At 31.0% G+C, this 22,419-nt stretch overlaps 2 protein-coding genes across 8 annotated transcripts; both read left to right on the top strand.

Moving 5' to 3' along the window:
• Nucleotides 1-327: 327 nt before the first annotated feature.
• Nucleotides 328-1,949, top strand: LOC112276838 (uncharacterized). The gene is made up of 2 exons (XM_024509006.3): nt 328-938; nt 1,287-1,949. The coding sequence occupies exons 1-2, from the start codon at nt 697-699 to the stop codon at nt 1,402-1,404; spliced, it is 360 nt and encodes a 119-aa protein (XP_024364774.1). The 5' UTR covers nt 328-696; the 3' UTR covers nt 1,405-1,949.
• An 8,666-nt stretch (nt 1,950-10,615) lies between these two features.
• LOC112288060 (3-ketoacyl-CoA synthase 11) lies at nt 10,616-14,173 on the top strand. 7 transcript variants are annotated; one of them, XM_024532156.3, is made up of 2 exons: nt 10,616-11,027; nt 12,008-14,173. In XM_024532156.3, exon 2 carries the CDS (start codon nt 12,061-12,063, stop codon nt 13,654-13,656), a length of 1,596 nt encoding a protein of 531 aa, XP_024387924.1. In that variant the 5' UTR covers nt 10,616-11,027; nt 12,008-12,060; the 3' UTR covers nt 13,657-14,173. The 7 variants fall into 7 exon arrangements, with proteins under 7 accessions (XP_024387924.1, XP_024387830.1, XP_024387673.1 ...); XM_024532062.3 differs by having other exon boundaries at nt 10,616-11,111; XM_024531905.3 differs by having other exon boundaries at nt 10,616-11,139.
• Nucleotides 14,174-22,419: the final 8,246 nt, after the last annotated feature.

Genomic DNA, 22,419 nt, shown 5'->3' with positions numbered 1-22,419 from the left:
AAATTCCTCGTGTATCCAAAATACTTTTTTACTGGCAAATTATCAATGTGTTGAATAAAGGACATGAATGAGTCCTTCCCGAAGCCGAAAGCTTGTTCCAGCTTCACCAATGTAAACATCAATTCGAACCCTCCTACAGACGTCTTGATAGCAAGATTTAAGAAGAAATACACAAATCCTTATAATCGTATACAACAACCCGGATTTTTACTAGCAATTGGTGAGCAGTATCCAATCATCCATTCTGCTTCATCATCATTATTACTGTAACGGAGTAAGATTACACATGACACAATTTCAGCCATCGGAGAGGGGATGGATTTGCCAGTTTAGAACACAAAAGGAATCAAGCATGCTTGCGATATTGGACCCATCGTCCGCACGCGCTGTGGTACCGACATGGGGTTATGGCTCGATTCCACGCGGCTTTTGAAGATGCGGAAAGGTGGTGGATCGATCAAAACGTTGATTCTTGCGGAGTGGGAGGAATTGGGTTGCTGCTTGCAACACTCTGTGTAGCTGGCATGATTTCGAGGAAGAGGAGGAGCAACGTTTGGTTGTGTTGGTGTCGTCGTTGTTTTTGGAGGATTGTTAGGTTTGAAGAAGATCGACGGGATTTTTGAGGTTTGAGGTGGGTTGTGTAGTTTTTGAGGTGGTAAGGATTCGTCAGGGGCTTGTGTTGGATTTAGGGGTTGGATGGGGGGAGTGTGTCCCGGCTGCTTGCGGGCCAGTGCTCAGGAGGATAAGCTTTATCATCATGGGTATCAGTATCCTCCATTCCCTCAGCAGCCTCTGCCGCGGCCAGTGCAGCAGCGCCCTCGGCCTCAAGTGCAGCAACAACAGCAACAAAAACCGCAGCAGCAGCAAAGGACGAGGGAGGAGGACCTTGCTCGTTCAGATGAGGCGAGGGCTAATGCAGCTATAGCTGCTCAGAAACGGTACTAGTTTCTCTCTTGGTATTGTTGTGTGTTAAACCTGATCGAAGTCAGGGCAATGTAACTTGCAAACTAGTTGAAATATTAGGTGGGTGCTGGTGATAAATATGTGATTAGGCTCTTGTTTGAAATTCATGAAATATTTATTTGGGTTTGTATTAAAAAATTGGTTAGTGCTTTTCCTGAAGCACTAGGGTTCGTATGTGTGAAGTGGGGTTTGCTTGGGTAGTGGTGCAGTTTGGAGTTCTTCGTTCGTTTTTGTTGCTTATTTAGTGCTCATGATTTGAAAATGTAATGTAATCGCTGAGCATATGCTGCGATCTGATCATTGCTTGTTTGGATGCAACACAGAGCGGAAGCATTCGAGAAGTCGGCCGGGGGAAGAGCTGCTCGAACCGCAATCAAGGCTGCCAAGGCTAATCCTGCTCTTAGCAGAAACGATACAGCTGTTCATGACTGGTTGCATTGATACATGATTCGTCTGAGGTATTGTAAGCTATGGCGATCTTTGTTCAATACCTCAGACGAATTCAGTGTGCAAGCTTTGCTTTGCACATATCGCGAGTATGACTCGCGATCTTGCTGTAAACATTAGATTAGATTAGATAGATTAGATTCTCTTCCAGTGCATCAACAAATACCTAGTTTGGACTGTCACTATGCTAGTTCGCTGAAGATGACAGGAAGCAAACATGAACATTGAAGGGAGAGGATTTGAACATGTATTACGAAGGGCTGTGTGATCTCAACAACACTTAGAGCAACCTGCTTCAGTGTATGCCAAGGCTTAACTGATGTCAATGTACTTCTACACCTGGAAAGAAAACCACCGTCAAGACGCATCAAAAGGAGCTCAAAAACCAATATAGTACGTGGTACAGGCAAGCTTTGCTATATGTCTCGTTCATTGATAATGAGTTAATTTTTATTTTATTTTATTTGTGGGAGGCCTTCCGAACAGGATGTTTCAAAGAGAATTTCTTTCATCCTATGAAATAAACTAACATAACTAGATATCTTTCTGGATGATATTGAGGGCTGGTACAAGTTTTGGAGTGACTTTGCATTTCTTCACTTCTTGTGTGAGCCCTGCAGACCTTCCAGTTTCAAAAATGATCTTGGAATTTCGATAAACAGATTTGCTACTTAAATCTCCAGAATTAAATTTGTTCAAAGAGGAATTTTAGAGAAATTTTCTCAAATCTCAAGTTATTAGGATTCCATCACTAGATGTTTTTTTCACGATTAACAGAACACATTCTAAAGACGATGTGTGAGGTTTAGTTACAATAGGCTTTTTGTTCTATCAATCGGTGAACTGGGATTAATTTGCAGTTGAATAAAGCTGGAAATTATCTTCAGAAGAAGTTGAAATCCATTGGTCTCACTTAAATACAAATTCAAAGCATCTATTTCAGATTTGACTTCAAGTTTGTGATCCACATTTAATGACTTAACTTCGAAGTACCAGATTTTTCAACAATTCCGTCCAACTGGTCACAGCTAGCTAATCTTTCTGTGAGAGTAAAAGCTAGGTAATTAGTGTGTGATGATGGACAAGTAGTCATCATGTGTAATTGCTCATTATCGACATTTTCCACCTTGCGTGATGAAACACTATAAACTACATCAATATTTTTTTATTTGTTGAACAAAATTTCAACACGCCAATTTAAAGAACATTCTACAGCAAAGCTATAAAATTTAATCATATCCAAACAAATGTGTATTCCTTTAGCTCTTAATCATGTGATTACAAAGGTCCTCTTTAAAAAAGAAAAGAAATTAAATTTAGTTTTTCATTCGAGTATAAATGAGATTTCTTCTTTCTAGCACATAAAAAGATTTGAATATCATATTGTTTTACTTTATAAGCAAAGTATCAAAATATATTACTTCAATAAAAATATGTATGGTATTATGATGTCATTTTTGCTATATTATTTGTTTGTCTCTTTGTTAAATGGAAGTTATTATCTTCAATCATGGCTATCTAAATATGTGACCATAACTTACATAAATTTTCTTTAGTGTGCTATTACACATCAAAATAGTTATCAATTTTAATGATGTTTTTTATTGTATCTGATTTTTACAACTTGTAAATATATTTGGCATATTGAATTTAAGAAATAATACTGTTGAAATTAAGAAATTTTTTGTGTAAAAGATATATTCCAGTAGAAACAATTTTAGACATTTTTTTTTAGTGATTAAATTAAATTTACTAAACTTATAAATTCGATCATTTTATTTTCAGTAATTAATTAAAACTTTTAATTTATCTAATCTTTTTATATTTTTAGAACTCATGCATGTGTACAATTCATCTCATGTAACCATTATTCAATTTAAATATTTTTTACTTTCAGATGATTTTGTCCTACTTGCTTCAATTTTTTACTATTTATATTATTAATTGTAGTTTTTTCCTCCAAGACCTTTGCTTTTCAATTTAACAACCCAATTGAAAAGAATAGTCCTGTTTCTTTCTAGTGCCATATTTACTTTTGTTGTTTTCTAGTATATTTTTAATTTCATGTAATTTGCATAATAAATATAAATTTTATTTTGTCATTAATTTTTTTTTAAGTACTTTATTTTTCAATTCATCTTGATTTAAAGAAATAATTGTGTGGTACTAATTTATATGCAAAATCTACATTTGACATTGATATTTAGTTGATTTGGAACCTTCACAATATATATATATATATATATATATATATATATAGTTGATATTTATGCTAGTTATATTTTAGAATTGTCAAATAAGTTGGTGTAGGTCTAAAGTAATCCTTTAATCTTAAGATTGTATTATGTCATTTGACACCTAATTATCCATAGTAGCAATTTTATCTCAGAATTATGCTTGCAGTAGATATACTGCTTCAAAGTGATTTGTACTCAAATCCCAGCACCAAAGAGTTTTTAGAGATTTTATGTAGGTTTGAGAAATTATTCCAAATATAGGTTAGATCTATATGTGCACCATGTTGTTACAATAACTTCTCTAAAAAGTTTTTTACATCTACAAAGTCCTTATAGAACCATCTTGTACTTAGACACTTGCTTTGCAAATCTCTTAGTCCTTAAAAACCTCCTGCAAGGCTTTTTCACTAGTCGGTTTATATAGAATCAAACTTGAGACCATTCTTAATCTTATTAATGTTTTTCTTTTATTTTTATCTAAATTTAAGACTCAATTTATTTGTCCTTAGAAATAGCTACTCTGGTATCTTTCTGCTGTATAAGTTAAATGTCTTTTTAGTCTTCTTGCTTTCTTCGTAGGTCTCTCTCTCTCTATATATATATATATATTCTTTTCTTTTCTTTTCTTTTCACAATTTTGTTTAAATTCATATCCTTAATACATCCCACAAGAACAAAACACAAACCATATTGCTTGTAGTACTTTGTGGGAGAAATTGCACACCATTCTGTCACAGAAGTTTACTGAAATTTATAATTTATATTTGAATTGTAAAAGACACATACATACATACATATATTGGTTTCTAACAAAACCACATAACATGTCTTGAATATCCTTCTAAACATTATTGGAGCTATGTCTCTCTAAATGTAATCTTATTTAAAACAAAAAGAACAAAAAAAAGACTGTGAATAGAAAATTATCTCATAGATGTTGATTAACTCTTACTTTATTTCATTTTAATATGTTGCAAAAATATTTCAAAAAAAGGATATGTATATATATATGTACAGCATTTTTGGGAGTTTTATTTGCATTTGATCTTAATTACTACCATTTTTTCTTGCAAATCTAAATTAAAAGATTTGACATATTGCAAAATAACAAATATATATATATATATATATATATCCTTCCCTCTCAAGTTTTACAAAATTCGAAACTTATTCCAAGATCTTCCTATTGTCTTTTGTATCGTTGATGTTATTTATCAGATGGGGGTTGGAACAAATGCAAAAATAAATAAATAAATAAATAAATAAATTCGTGTATCAAACGGAGGGCTTGCTCGATCCAGTTTGGATTAGGTCAGCTATTAGAACACTGTGCCCAGATGGGGAACACGGAGCACATTCACGGGTGAACGTCTGGCACAAGTGTGTAAAGAATGAACCCATCATGCCTGCCCAAATACTTCACTTGTCACAAGAATGGTTGCTATGTGTTGATCATTTGCACATCAGAAAACCCATAAGAAACATCCATCCATCCATTCATCCATCCATCCATGGCTCCAAACAGGCAAACAAGACAAAGAAGAAAATCCAAAGGGGGTTGGGTAGAGCCGTCGCCTGAGAGTGATAGTAACATTCCATTGTGGCACCCTATGTCCTTTTTCAACACAGCGTAAAACAAATCATCCAATTTCTACAAAAAGATAAAAATAAATAAAGTTTTTTGGAAAAAAGACAAAAGAAAAAGCTGAAGTGGGCAACAAAGCCATCCCCAGCGTTGGATCCACGTGGCCAGAGTTGGGACCTGACTAAGAGAGTGGCATGTGAAATTAAGAAGGCCAAGCAGGTGTGAACAGAGATCCATTCGTTAATCCGTTACAGGGGGTTGGCACGTTCTGGACCCCCCCCCCTTCGATGAGGGACGGTGTGAAAGGGGTCTAGCCCCATTTTGGATGTCTCCCATCATGGTTTGGGATGGATAGAAGGGTTTTTTTTCATTCTCTGTATGGTGCAAATTCAAAGCCAGTCACAGTTGGAAGGGTTGTCTATTAAGCATGAAGTTGACTTGGGACTTGACGCTTGACGTGGATTTGGTTGGTGCACGTTTCATTATTGTAATGGAAGAAGAAGAAGAAGAAGACCCATCCACCTATTCATCCATCCATTCATTCATATCTTCATCCAATTAATCACCCAGCCACTCATTCATCCATCCATCCTTGTCAAGGGTGGAAGTAATAGTTTGCTTCTTTTTCCTTCTACTATTCTTGAGAGGAGTGGATTATGCATTGTCCTTCTCCTTTAATGGATTGTTCAATATGGAAGATGGTTAGAAAGGATTATTTTGGAGGAAATTATAGTCTAAAAAGAGATCTAATTGTGGAGATGGACGGAAGAACATGAATTTTATAAGAATTTATCTCTCTCTCTCTCTCTCTCTCTCTCTATATATATATATATATATATATATTTAAAATAATAACTAATAATATCTAAATATCATTAGTAATTAATTTAATGTTATTTACATCTTGTAATTTTTATGTATATATATATATATATATATATATATATAAGAAGCACATTATAAAATAAATTTTCAATTTGATATTCAGTTTAATTTAAAGTATGTTATTATTATATTAAAAATTATAAAATATAGACAATTGTTAAGATATTCAAAATTTCACAATTAAATATGCATATTTTCTACATGTTTTGGCTAAAGGTTTATATATATATATATATATATATATATATACATATATATGATTTCTATATAAATTATATATTCTTATAAAAAAAAATTGAGGATATAATTCTAATTCCTAATGGAAGAAGATATTATATTTAATTTCAATTCAAAAATATGTTAAAAGAAAGAAATGTAAGATTTTGAAGTAGATTCTTTTTTCAATAAATTCAATCTTTTTCTCTTATTGATTGCCAGTAACTTTTTAATAATCCTCCAAAAATTTAGAAAGTTTTATAAAACCTAGATATTATCATTAGTGGTATAGAGTGATGTTGTCTTTGACTTTTTGCATCTTTTGAGAAAAGAAAAGATATTCAAGTTAATAAGACAAGCCATTTTTATGACAATCAACTCATCTATGCTATGATTTTAGCCAGATATACAACTAATTTATTAAGTGGTAACATTAAGATCTTAATTTTCTTTATTATAGATGTAAAAGAGAGTCACTAATTTATTCTAAAATTATTTTGGCAAGAATAGACATCAATCTTTTTTTTTAATGCTTTTGAATTATCAAAAGTTTCATACTTGGTGGATGTTGTTGTGTTTAGATTTGCCACGTTTGATACACCTTTTATTGCATGCTAAATTCTTTTATTAGAACTAAAGTATAGTGTGACAAATAGCATTTTTTACATTTTATCAATGAGGTTATTGTTACCATTTTGACTTTGGATATCAAAAGTTTTCATTGCTTAACAACTTTCTATACTTGTATCAATGTTAATTATTTCAGAAATATTCATTTTAACAATGGCTATAATTATTTGTCTATCTATACTAATTTGATTTATAATATTTTTGTAGATGTATTTTATGGTATTTGAGTTTATCAGAGCATTTACAAAAAACTGTAAATTGCCACACTATGTCAAGGTTTTTAATTAATTGGTAATTAAAAAAATTAATTACCAATCATTTAAATTTTTGGAATAATTTTTTTAAAAAAAAAAAAAACTATCTTATTCTGCCCTTTCTATTTGGGAAAGAATCCATTCTATCATCATAATATGTTCCCTCATTGCTTTTTTTTTGTATAAGAAATTAATATCTTGTTGTATGATATTGGAACAAAAAAACCTTGTTGTTGTTCAATCTTACTTGTTCCTATTTGTAGGAGTAAGATTGAACTATTTATATTATTTTTTTTGACAATTATCTATTGTTTGTTGAAAATGTTTCTTAGATTTTTAACAAGCTAATTAACTTATGATAAATAATCAAATTAGATTTTAGATACTTTTATTAGTGCATATCTATACAATTAAGTGCTTGGTGTAGTAAAACGTAATATTGCAAGAATAGGAGAAAAAATCATTTAGTTTTTGCACATATCCTCTTCTTTGTACAGATAATTGTCAAAAAAAATAATATAAGATTTGGCAATAGTAGGAGAAGTGATTATTTCTTTAATGCTTTTCTTTCAATTCTTGTAGAATTGAACTGATTATTTTTCTAATAAAATTAGCAAAGTATTATGTCACCATTCATATTTCTCTTTAGTTGAAAAACCATGCTTATCTATCTATATTTAGGATTAGAATACTTATTCCAAGAATTTATCACTAACATAGGTGATTTAGAAGTTGTGACTAGTTTTGTTATGTTTAGAATTTGTCATGTAATTATACATATTGCAATGTACTAATTAGGTCTAATGAATATTAATAGTGTCTTTTGATCCCAATTAAATTATTCATTATTAGAAGTGTATTCATTGACAATTCATTTTTTTAATCTTATTTTGAAGTATTTATTTTATTTTCTATTTTAACTAATTAAGATTGGTGAAATTTTATTATATTATTTTATGCATAATAAATAACTTTGAAATTTTAAAAATTATTTAAACTATTGATTGATAAGAGATTTTTAGATAATATATATAAAAATATTTACATATATTAATTTTTATATAATTATATATATATATATGTAATTATATTTTTTTAATATATTTTATGATTATATACTCTCACTCTGAAATATAAAAATACATTAATAAAAACTTAAGATTTGTTTAAAAACATTTAGAAATATAGAATAACATTTTTTCATTCAAATTCTATTTATAGGAATGAAAAACATACCAAATATCAAAAGACTTGCAAAATTAGAAATATTTTAAAAACGTATATTACGAATTAACATCAGATTTTTTTTAAAAGAAACTAAAAATTCATATTTTATTTTAATTAATTTTAAATTTTTAAATTTTTAAAATAATTATTATGATTTTATATAATTTTAATGAATTCATGATTAAAATTTGCATAACTGATGACTTATTTTAATTATTGAGAAATGAATAAATTCAGAACTCAATGTACATAGATCTTTTATTGAACCTTTTAAGAATAATCTTGTATTTCAGTTTGATCTGGTTTTTATTCTCCTTTTTTAATTCTGAAATTAACTAAAAACATTAATCATGAAGAATTTTAGTAGCTTAAGACAAAGCCAATACGTTTTTGTATAAATAACGCCTCTTAATATACATATGTTTATACATATTATAAAATTTATAAGTTTTTTTAATAGTTTTAAAAATATTATAATATCTTATTATTATTTATTTAAGGTAGTGAATAAAAATGTGTTGGATATGAACTTTACTATTATGTAAAACGTCTATTTTTTTTGGATTTTTTTGAAATATCTTAATTTTAAGGTTCATTTTTTATTGGATAGTTATTCTTTTGCAAAAAAAACTTCTACTTTATTGCTTAGCAAGTCTCATTGTTTCATTAATTTTCATATATTAAATTTCTGTTCAGACATGTAGTATTTAAATTATAAACATGTAAATTGGATTTTAAAAATTAATCTCATGAATAAATTTATAAGCTAATGAAATTGATTTTAAAAGAATAGACCTATAACTTGAATTTTCATTTATTATATGGAATAGAATTTTAAAACATAACAAATGACTTATAAAAAAGTAAATAAAAGTCGGATAAAAAATTATCAGTTCTTTGTAGTACATATATATTTTAAAATATCATTATTTGTTAATACTTGATCTATTTACTTGCATTGTAATATGCTATCAAGCATCACATTACAAGGTTCCATTTTTGTCTAATTTATTTACTTCTTTATATTTCCTTGTAGGCAAGAATGACTCATATTGTACAACTTCAAACAGAAAGTCTTAAAATAAATTTCCTCTGTATAAACAAGAATGAAAAAAGGGTCAAAAGTAAAATCAAAAGCTAGTGCATTTCTACACCAAAAAACCAACACCATAAGATTTTTTAAAGAAAAAAACAAAATCCCAACACACACAAACCTTTATCCACATGCATATGAATAAACAAATAGAAAAAAACAAAAAACAAATGATTTGTAGCACTGTATTATAACCACCAACAGAACTGGAGAGAAATCACCTCAGAAAGATGCAGAAGCATACTGTAAGTACTGATCCAGAAAGCACTATTTCTGAAAGAATTGAACTCCTCAAGTGGAAGGATGAGGATGTGCAAGGGGGTGGCAATACATCAAGCATGACAAGAAGAGCAGCAACAAACCACCACCACCACCGCCAACACCCCCCTGAGGTCAGAATGGCCATGGCCATACCACAGAGTGAAAATAAAGGCAGGATGATGCACATGGATTTCCCAAGCATCTTCTGAATATACATCTTTACAGGGAAATAATAGTGAATATTGGATGAAGGGTTAAGGGAAGGGAGAGTTGCAGACCCAGGCTAGCAGGCATGCATCATGAGAAGCAAGGAACAAATGTAAAGAAAGGGAGGGGCAGAGGGTGTATTGGCTTTTACTTTGCATTTCCTGTACCCACATCCTCATATCTGCAACTCCATCATACCCCCCCCCCCCTTTCCCAAGCCTGCTAGAGCAGCAGCACACTGTTGTTTAATTCCATGTTCACTTACACTTGAGCTGAAATTAAAACAAACACTCAGCTACAACCCTATCATTTGCCCCACCCATTTTCTTTCTATATTTTGACACTTCTTTGATGCCAGCATTTCTCACTGTACCCTCACTGACCAACCCATGTTTTGGGATGCTTGGGAGCATTGATCAAATCAAGCAGCAAATCCTGCAAGTGGGAGCTCACCAAGACAATGGGTGTGGGGAACAGTACTGGGAATTATTGGCAGTCAGGTACCTTGGTTGGGGTTGGTACTTAGCCCCTGGAAGTGGCTTAACTACCATGGAAGGCTTGATTGATGACATTAAGTGGGCCTCCGGTGGGGCGGAGAAAGGCCCATTCAGACCATTCATACGCTCAGGCAGTTACTCACTCCGGTGTAAGTAAATAGCCAGGGTGGGGAGGGGGGGTTTTATAAGGAGGGAGGCTGCGAGAGGACCTTCCCTTTTCTTTTCTTTGCTTTTGCATAACTTGCTTCTGCCACCTTCCTGCCGCCCTGATCACACTGGGCTCTCTACTCCCTACCACTCCCCCCCCCCACCTTATAAATGCCGCAGCGACACACCCTGAGCCTGGGCTAGCTGTCGATAGACCTGTTATAAATTTCTGCAGCTGGGTACCTGGACGGGTGGGACGACATCCTAGCTGCCGAGGAAACTCGTGCACTTTGAGTGGAGGTCGCGAGGAGGAGGAGGAAGTGGAGCTGGTGGTTTGTGGCGCCAGGAGCCCTGGTGTTTCGATCTGTGAGCCTTGTTGTAAGGGGACGTGATGCGTGACTACATGACGTTTCCGGATTATTTTTACCAGCAGCATTATGCAACTCTGCGTGCGTGCTGTAGGTGCAGCTCATGATCGCGTGTGGAGCTGGTTCGTGGCTCATTCAAGAGTCGTTGTGAATTAGGGGGAGTCTGTCAGTTGGGTCCTGGCTGTCGGTCTTGGGGTTTCCGCAGCGTTGTTGCGGAATCATCGAGAAGTGATCGTGAAATGTTGGTGTGGAGTTTCTACACTGCGATGTTGCTGGGTTGAAACTAAGTTAGTATGTCTAGTGGGAGAAAGACCTTGGCGGTGGTGGTACTGTCCTAGGTTCAATGTCTATATGACGTGCCGGTGGCGAGAGAAGAACTACAGGTGCAAGATGAACAATTTTTTTTTTTTTTTTTTTTTTTTTTTTTTTCTAACCGAGAACAGCTGGAAGAGAGTCGACATTAATTGCGAGATTAGATTTCTGTGAGTTTCGTAAACCGTGACACTTTGATCTCTTTCGTTACCGCGACGGTTTGTTGAGCTAATTTGTCGAGCGCCATGCTGGTAGTCACGTGATGCGTTACATACTGAAATGATATCACTGTGCGTGGCAATGTCGAATTTCTGTATGCGTTATGCATGCACTCGGCAGTTGCAAATGAGCTTTACGGTGTGATGTTTCTGCGTCGGCCGTATTACAGAACTTCACTTCACTGGTGACTCACGAAGCATAGGTAGCTGAGTTTAGAAATCATTGTTGGGAACTAAATATGGTTTGAGTAATAGGATCCAGCATGTTGACCTTGCATATAAATACGGCAATATCTCTTTTCACGCAAAGTCAACGTGGTGTCCATAATTTCTGCGTTAGGTTCTGATGTATGCATAAAAGAATCCAGCATGATTTACTGAGTTCGTTTCAACGACAATGTTCAAACAATTTCTCAACATGCCGTCATTACAACTAATTTCGTTCTCTTTGCCTGTCCAGTTGATTCATTCATCAAGACTTGCCATTGAATTCAGACTTTACTCGAATTGAAAATGTCACTGGGGCGTTCAAACATGGAAGGTGGTGGAGCGCCTCTAGTTAGGGGGCCATCAATCGACATTAAAATCCGCCCCGCTCTGCCAGATTTTCTGAAGACTGTGAACCTCAAGTATGTAAAACTCGGGTACCACATTGTCATATCGCACGCCATGTACCTCCTGATGTTGCCCGCTTTGCTCACCATCTTGGCCGAAGTTGGCCGTCTCAGCCACCACGACGTCGGTGATCTCTGGAGGCAGCTTCAATACAACCTGGTGAGCGTGCTTCTCACCACTGGAGCTCTTGTTTTCGGCTTCACATTGTACTACATGACCCGCCCAAGACCTGTATACCTCGTAAACTACGCTTGCTACAAGCCCGAGGAGAAGAACAAGTGCTCCCACAAGCGCTTTGTGGATCGATCGGTCGATTCCGGTTTTTTTACCCACGAGAACATCGAGTTTCAGAGGAAAATCATCGAGAGGTCTGGATTGGGGCAAGAGACGTATTTGCCACCGGCAGTGCTTGTGACATCGCCATGTCCCAACATGGCTAGAGCGCGGGAGGAAGCCGAACAGGTCATGTTCGGTGCATTAGACGAGCTGTTCGAAACGACGGGTGTGAAGCCGAAGGACATTGAGATTTTAGTTGTGAACTGCAGCTTGTTCAATCCAACGCCGTCGCTCTCGGCTATGATCGTCAATCATTACAAAATGCGTGGAAATATCCACAGCATCAACCTCGCTGGAATGGGATGCAGCGCCGGTATCATCGCCATCGACTTGGCTAAGGATCTCCTCCAGGTGCACCGAAATTCGTACGCCATTGTCATGTCCTTCGAGAACATCACCCTGAATTGGTACTTCGGCAACGACAGGTCGAAGCTCGTCTCGAACTGTATCTTCCGGATGGGGGGCGCGGCCATTCTCCTCAGCAACAAGCCAAGCGCTTTGTCCAAGTCCAAGTTCCAACTAGTGCACACGATGCGCACCCACAAGGGCTCCGACAGCAAAAGCTTCGAGTGCGTCTACCAGGAGGAGGACTCTAACGGCAAGTTGGGCGTCTCCCTCTCCCGCGACTTGATGTCTGTCGCGGGCGACGCTCTCAAGGCCAACATCACCACTCTCGGGCCTCTCGTCCTCCCCCTATCTGAACAGCTCCTCTTCTTCGCCACACTCGTCGGCCGCAAGCTCTTCAAAATGAAGACGCTCAAGCCCTACATCCCGGACTTTACCCTAGCATTCGACCACTTCTGCATCCACGCAGGAGGACGCGCCGTGCTGGACGAGGTGGAGAAGAACCTGAACCTCACCGCCTGGCACATGGAGCCTTCTCGCATGACCCTGTACCGATTTGGTAACACGTCCAGCTCCTCTCCCTGGTACGAACTGGCGTACTCCGAGGCCAAGGGCCGCGTCAAGCGAGGCGACCGCGTGTGGCAAATCGCCTTCGGTTCCGGATTTAAATGCAACTCCGCCGTCTGGAAGGCTCTCCGGTCGCTGGAGCCGCCCGCGCGGGGTGTGTGGACGGACTGCATCGACAAGTTGCCGGTTGAAGTCCCAACTGGTGCAAATCTAGCGTCGGCGACACTAGAATCGCCTTCGCATTGATCCGTTCCAGTGCTAGACCGCAGCGCACACCCTCACATCTCACCACGCACTCCAGGATAACACAAGCCAATTTGTAAGAATAATCAGACTCTATGCTCATCAGCACTCGCCTCGATGGTTCCGTCTGCCGCTACTGCTTGCACTAAGAGTCGACAATACTGCGGGAACCCGAACGGGATCCGTCGACGTCTCGGTTCTTAAGAACTGGGATCAGTTTGTGAATCTATGTGCAAGCAGACGAGGATCTGACACTGCGATGCGATGCGGGAGCACTGGGACGGATCCTCCGCCGCGGCCTCGCCATTGAAGATCGACTCGCGGCGTTTCCTTGTTTCAGTGGCGCAGGCATTTGGAGGTGCTCCGCTGGTCGACAGAGATCATCCGCTCGCTGACGGACAGAATCGTTCGTTCTTCTGCCACGTATGCAGCAAAAAGAGCAGGATTAGACAATCTGGATGTGGGCATACTAGAAATGTGATGTAAATGAAATGAAATGAAAGGCAGCTTCTAAAGAAAATGCACTCTCTCTCTCTCTCTCTCTCTCTCTCACATCCCTTTGCACATTTTGAAGTGTATATCGTGCTTAGGTAATCAGATTATTGAAGAATTGTTCAAAATAATGCACACTTTTTATTTTCATATATGCATGTGTAAATTAATTATATGTTTTAATAATCTTACCGTGATTGATTAATTAGCTAATTTATTTATTTTACTTCAGGTTTTAAAAGTTAATATGTAGTCAATGTGCTCGGTACATATGACTACTCTTAGTGTAAAATTATGTATTGAACATTCTAGTACATGGCTTGTATTTTAAATGATATTTCATGCTTATATCTTTTAAAAAAATAAATCTATTATGATCATTGCTGTTAATATAATATTTAATTTTATTTAGAATGCACAAAGAATAGTCCTTTATAAGTATTACAATAATTTAGTGTTTTTTCTATATATTCTGATTAGTAATAATAAATAAAAACATTGTGGAAGTTTCTTTAGAATTATGAGATTAGTAAGTTAAGTCTGTAAGTTGTGGCATGCATCTATTGTAGCTTCTAAGGAGGTCTTTAAACCTTGAAGCCTAGTTTAAAAGGCCATGGTTTAAAATCATTCATAAGGTTCTTTGCTTAGTAAAGAAAAGCCCTCTTTTAGAAGCCTTGACCTTTAAATATAGAATAAGGTGAGAAAAGACCATAACATAAGCCATATCATTTTTTTATTACAAGACTAAATATGTTATCTTAGATCTTAATTCTAACAATAACAACTGGTATATAAATTTGACTTATCATTTTTTAAAATAGTGTGAATCTATGTGCAAGCAGACAAATTTATAACATGGCTTTTCATTTTTATTTTTTTATTTTTTTATTTTTTTATAAAAACCAGCTTTAGAGATGGATCCAACAAAAATTCTAGAAAGCAACATTATTTGTGCTACGTAGAAACAAAATGCATTCTATCTCATCATTTCCTCCTATAATTTTTGGACTAATATTTTAGATCAAAAGCCAATTAAGCAAGGCTTTTTGATTTCAACCAATCACTAGATTTAATAATTGTGATCCTTCATATTCTTTTCTAAATTCAAAGATCTCTAAAAATCTAAATTCTAAATTCAAAGAATCTAAAAATCTCCCTAATTTTTATTATATTTTATTTTATTTTCTGGCCATGTGGTGCATTTAAAGACACTTATTGATACAAATCATCTCTAAAAACACTTAGGAATGTTTTTCAAGGAGATTTTATCTACCTAGTCTTTTTTATTATTATTATTATCATTATTTCTACTTATTTTTATTTATATTATTCTTATAAATATCAATGATATTTTATAATTAAATATTAAAATAAAAAACTTATTTACAATTTTTTTAAAGAGATATTATATGTATTTATAATTATAATTATAAATATAAATTTATAATAGTTTAAAAAAATGATTACATGATTTTATAGATGACTTATGACAATTTAAAAAATTTATTAAAAAAAATATTTACTTACAATTTAAAATATAAATAATGAATATTTAATTGATTCTTCTTTTTTCTCCTTTTAAAGTGTTGAACTTATTAATTTGACATAATTGATTTGAATTGATAGATAGATGCTATATTATGTTTGTATATATGTATTCTAAAAACTTATAAAAATTTAATCATTTTTAGAATATAATTATTTTAAGTAAATGAAAAAATATTATTGAATTTAAAATACACATATATATATATATATATATATATATACACGCACATACACACACATATACATACACACACACATATATATATATATATATATATATATAAATATTCATATATATATAATTCAATAATATTCAATAATATTTAATAGTTAAAATAATATTTTATTTTTATATTAAAATTAAGTGTAAAAATGAAATTTATTATAGATATTACAAACATGCATATTTACTCCAATGATTTTAAAGATAATTTGAGTGGATAGAAATAAATAAAAATAGGAAATTTTGATAAAATATTTTAGAAAAGCTTTATAGAAGTGGATGTGCCTTAATATGTATCTATAGGTGATTGGTAGGTTAAAAACTTTGCTAATAAGTTGGCCATGTGTTGCACATGTTGGCCACTTGTGGTATAAGTTGAACATATGGTATTTATATAAAAAAACTTTTTTTGCAAATTAGACATAATACAATAAGATTAACATAAAATAAAGATATAGAGACTCATAAAACTAGACTAGAAGTTTAGAATCTCATTTTAAAGTTGACCATGTATTATATATATTAGCCACTTGTGGTATAAATTGAATATGTGGTGCACATATAGAAAACTTGCTTTGCAAATTAAACATGAAAAATAAGATTAACATAAAATAAAAACATAGAAATTATTGAAGTTGCTTTAACATCTATACTAAATCATATTACTTTTCTTATGGTTATATGCTTCACAATTCTAACAACTTGCAATCAATATCTAATGAAATTATATTGCACTTATTAACCAATTTATCTACATATCATAATATAAGATAAAAAAAATTGATGCTGGATTTAATTGAATCTTAGACGTTAAATTAAGCAATTTAATTTGCTCTAAAGTGCGATAATTGGCTATATAAATTTCAATCAAAGAATTACAGGAGTGAGCCTCAATATTGTTGTATTATATAAAAATTAATTTAAAAATATACTGAATATCTTATTGTAGAAAGGTTTAAACTTACCTTGAAGTTTTATTTAAAATCCAAAATAATGCATAAGATATTTAGAAACACCTTTTGGCATCCTTGAACAATCCAAGTAAGCTTAAAATTATCTTAAGTACATCCTATCAAATTAAAAAGATCTTATATAAATCATGTTATATTATAATTAATTTTAAAATTATTAATATATAATCTTTAACATATTTTAAATAAATTCCAATAAAATCCTAATTAAAAGCCATTATCAAATCCTAATCAAATCCTAATTAAATCCTAATAAAATTATAAATCTTAGTCGAATTCTAAATTCCAAATCCTAGTGAAATTTTGAAACCTAAATTCTAATCAAATTCTAATTCCTACACCTTAATCATAGATAAATTTAAATCAAATCTTAATCAAATCTTAGATTCTAAATCCTAATAAAATTCTAAATTCTAGATTTTAATCTTAACCAAATCCAAACAAAGTTTAAATCATATCTAAATCAAACTATAATGAAATACTAATGAAATCTTAATAAAATCCTAATAAAATTCTAACCAAATCTTATAGTAGTTTAAAACCTCAATAACTAAAACTTTAGATGTTGATTTTAGCTCAAAGATTTTGTAATTTTTAATCACTTAGTTAATAATAAGTACAAATAATTTGAAGAAGACTTAGCTTATCAAATAGAAGATAAACCTCTTAATCTGCTAGAATTTTGGCTAGCCTCTTTCTCCAACCTTGATGCCAATGTCCTAACACCAATATCTTTTGATTTCACCTTTCAATTGCTCTCAAATTTTGCACACTTATTGAAAATCAAGTTTACTACTAGTTATTAAGAACATGAATCTTGAAGAAAGAAAAACTTGATAAACTCTTATTTTATTCAAAAATACTAAAAAAATCACTCAAAGATGGTAATATATTGAATTAAAATGGCTATTGCTAAAAAAAAGAAGACTAGAAAGTCTTGAAACAATACTAAAGACTAAAAAGACATTAACAAGAGTGAAGAAGACTTTACTTTTGCTTCTATATATACTCTTAATTAAAAGCTATGTAGCAATATTCTATTTGACATCCAAAACGTGTTGACTTTGTAAGACATGTAGCTTAACTTGCAAGACAAGTTTTTTAATCACGTGTTGACTTTGTACTATATAATTAACTTATTTTTCAAGCTATCAACACGTGATTAATTTGTTGAACAAGTTTCTAAGCTATTAATTAACTACAAATACATGTAAAGTCAAAGCAATGTTTATGAAGCTTCTAAGAAGCTCTTCTAGAAAATATTATGAAATAAATTTACTTTTATTTACTTCTATTTAATCATATAGGTAAATATTAGAGTAAATATATATGTCCATGAAACTAGTATAAGTTTTTATATTTCAATCCAATTATTGGATTGATGCAAATCTTAGAAACTTATAATGATCCTCCAAATTCAAATTTTTCAGACCTTAATATATTTGAATTCTAATAAACTTCAAATAAATTTTTTAATTAAATTCATACTTATGACACATATTTAATATAACTATTTTAAAAAAATCACAAAATTCCATCCAAAGATCAATAACCAATACTATAAAATTATCTAAAGTATAAATCTTTTATATTTTTTTTAAAAATCTAATGTCATCCTAAAATTTTTTTGACTTTGCAAAGCTTATAAATAATTATTAAAAACTTAAATCACTTCTAATTACCCTCCAAAAGTTTTTTTCTAATCTACTTTCAAATCTTGCTCTGTAATCAACAAAAGAATCCTAAGATTGCCATAGGTGCTTGATTTTGTGCCTTCGAGGTTAATTTCATTATTGGTTATAATTTGTAATCTAGATATCAATTTCTAAATTTTTAAAGTTATTTTTACTACAAACTACTCTCAAGTAACTCCATAAGATTTCAATATTATTCATTTTTTAAAATCTATTTTTTTTAATTTATTAATGATTTTATAAAGTAAGTAGAAGCTAATTTTGTAAAAAGTGGGATTAGTACTTATTAAATTTTCTATCTCCTTCACTATTATCTATATTTCTAAAGTAATTTTCTGCAATATTTATAAGTTAGCTCTTTTATAATATTATCATGTTTTATTTTTTATTTTTTATTTTATCAAATAGCCATGTAACAACATAATAATATTTTGACAATTTAATAGCAACCGTAATGTCTTTTCAATATATACATTAGTAAATGGAAGACATGCAAATTTACGTAGTATATTTTATATATTTGTTAATCTAAAACCATCTAACAAACTTAAAATTTTTAATCATTAATTATAAATTTTAAAAATTAATTATTAAATCTACAATCCTTGAAAAAAATAAAGAAAAAAAGACTTGGTATAAATGGAGTCAAATCAAGAAAAAGAAAAGATGGTATAATAAAAATTAAAAAAAAAAAGTAATAGATTTAGTATAAAAATGATAATTTTTTTTTAAAAAAATTAATATGAATAGATAAGATAGTTAGCCGCCTATGTGTTAATAAGATAAGGTGGTTAAGCCACCTTAGGTAGTAAGATAGTTAGAAACAAAATAGTTTTATTAAATCCTAATAATATTAAAAAAAATATTAAAAAAAATATTATAAAAAAACATTATAAAAAATTATTATAAAAAAATTTTAAAGCTATAAATTTATATTATAAATATCATAAAAGTAATTATAAAAAATACTATAATTATTATTTTATTATATTTTTTCTTTTCATTTTATTTATACATAAATAATCTTAAATCTTAAGTAATAGAATGACTCAAAGAAGGATTTATGAAGACTTTTATGTTGTCAACTAAAGATTGAAAAAGATTAAAAGTTAGAACTATTGGATTAGGAAACAAATAGATGTTTGTAAATCAAAGTTCATCAAGTTGGAATATATGAAGAAGAGAGAAAAGAACCAAGATGATTTAGATAGGTTTTTAAAAAAATGGATTAAAAAGAATTTTCGACCATAACATAGTAAATAACATTAATAGAATGATTAACCTTGACAAAGTATTTGACCTAAATAGAGTAATTATCCTCAATAAGAGTATTTGACTTCAATAGAATAATTATCTTTGACAAGAGTGTTTGTTTTCAATAGATTAATCAATATAGAATATTAATATAAATCTCAGCATCAACTTTAACTTTGGACATTCAAAAAAAAATATAATCATCAAAGCAACAATATAAGAATAGTGCTAGCTCCTATATAGAAGTATAGAAAGAATTTTCTATACTTCTTAAGATATAAAAATTAAGGTATCCATTTGGTGACCATACTAGGAATATGTTGCTATCTCTACTAATCAAAGTCTATGGACGTACAACTCTAGATCAATACCATTTTTTTTTTTAATAAGTGTTGGTATACCTATTAATGATGGATGATGTTCCTAATTGGAATTTATGAAATTTATCAAAGGTATTAAAAACCATAAAAAAGATATTATGAAATAATTCTAAGTTGCATATTAAGCTATATAGATTGATTAAAGAGATAAAGAAGAAAGAGGAAAAAAAATCTATCTATAATCAAACAGAGAAAAAAAATAAGTTAAATATTAAAAAAAGATCTATATCAATTAAATGCTGAATGAAGGTCAACTTTGGAGAGTAGAAAACATCTCTGATATAAGAGCCTTTAGAACCATCTAAACTTGATAAGTAAAAAATCTAAATAAAATAAGCATATACAAAATTAAATAAAAAATCACAAATTAATAAAAATAATTTTATTTTAAAAAATTAAAATACAAAATGGTGATTATTTAGATTGAATATCACATGATGTAATAAACCAAGAAGCTAAATTTTTTAGAAGCCCAAGAATTCCAAGAGAATAGGCTATTGAGAGAAATTATATATATATATATATATATATATATATACACACACATATAGGTTATAAAAACAAAGAAAAGATTAAACAAAGAAAGAAAGAATTTATAGAATAAACATTGAAAAAAAGAAAAGTAAAATAAAAAAAGAAATTCATTTGCATATCCTTAATTGTGAAATTATATAAGAGACATAGGTTTTAATAGTGAAAACTCAAAGTCAACAAGTATTAGAAATATAAATGAACATCAGAAAAGGAGTCCTTCAATTATAGGACAACCATTAGATGAATTCTTATCAATATTTTTATGTTTGACTACAAGTATAAGACCAAATTTGCTACTAATATTTTCTTCTATTTTATCTATACTATGACAACAAAGAACATCAATCAATATGGCACTTGCAATAAGACACAAGAAATTAATTTTTTTAAGTTTAAAAACAAAGGTGATCTAAACATTTACGTATATGAGTTTAATGATATCTATCAAATTAATAGAGAGATAGCAAATGAAGATAAGTTAGCTTTTTTTCTAATCATACTTAAAAAACAAAGCTTTTGAGTGATATTTTTGGTATCATATTTGAGACTTTATCACTTGAAGATAGATTTTGGGTTGTATTTATCATTTTGTTTTTTTAAAAAAAAATGACAAAGAAGTTAATTAAGATTAGGGCTTACAAAGAGAAATCAAAATTTCCTAATTATAAAAGTAATAAGATAATTGGAATTTATGTATGGTTGAGATTACTAAGAAGAATATTTTTGAACACTTTTTATTGGCTTTAAAAACTTTTGAATTAAAATTTGAATTGCATTCTTTTTATATGAGTAAAATATATTAGGATTTTTAGATATTTATAAAATACAACTTCACCTTCTATAGTTAGGTGCCCAATGCATCCTCAAGCAAGATAATACATATTACAACATTGCATCAAAAAACAAAATGAATGTAGACTGCTTTTTGAATTAGATATAGACATTTTGAATATAATGTCATGCTTTTTGGATTAATAAATACATAAATTATTTTTAAAATCTTATAAATAATATTTTTTATGAATTTCTTATTTTTTACTATTTAGATAATATTCTAATCTATTCTAAGAATATAAAAGAACATGAACTTCATATTGGTTGTAGTTTATAAAAACTTAGAAATGTAAAATTATATAATAAGATAGAAAAGTGTGTATTTTATATTAGTCAAGTTGACTTCCTAAGGTACATCATTTCTAATGAAGGTCTAGACTATCATAGATTAAAAGATTCTAAGAATAATAAGTATTGTATAACACTTTTTGAGATTAGTCAATTATTATAAGATCCTTATTAAGAATTTTTTCAAATTGTGATTCTTCTTACATGTTTGATATGTAAAGATAAATTTAAGTGGAGCAAAGAAGCTAAAACATCTTTTGAAGCCTTAAAAACAACATTTATTTCTACACCAATTTTGTATCACATGAATTTTTTTAAGGCCTCTTTTATAGAAATATAAGAATCAAACTTTATTATATGTATTTTTTTTCATAAATAGGAGTAGATGACAAGCTCTACTTGGTAGCTTTTTTTTCCAAGAAATTTTCAGGAACTAATATTAACTATGAAATCTATAACAAAGATCTTCTTGTAATTATAGATTTATTTTAAGAATCGCTTCATTATTTAAAACGTGCCATAAGTCTAGTAACATTATATATAAATCA

The sequence above is a fragment of the Physcomitrium patens genome, chromosome 1, assembly GCF_059467195.1.
Source record: "Physcomitrium patens ecotype Gransden chromosome 1, ASM5946719v1, whole genome shotgun sequence".
Classification (NCBI taxonomy): Eukaryota; Viridiplantae; Streptophyta; class Bryopsida; order Funariales; family Funariaceae; genus Physcomitrium; species Physcomitrium patens.
This window is presented reverse-complemented; position numbering and strand designations above follow the sequence as displayed.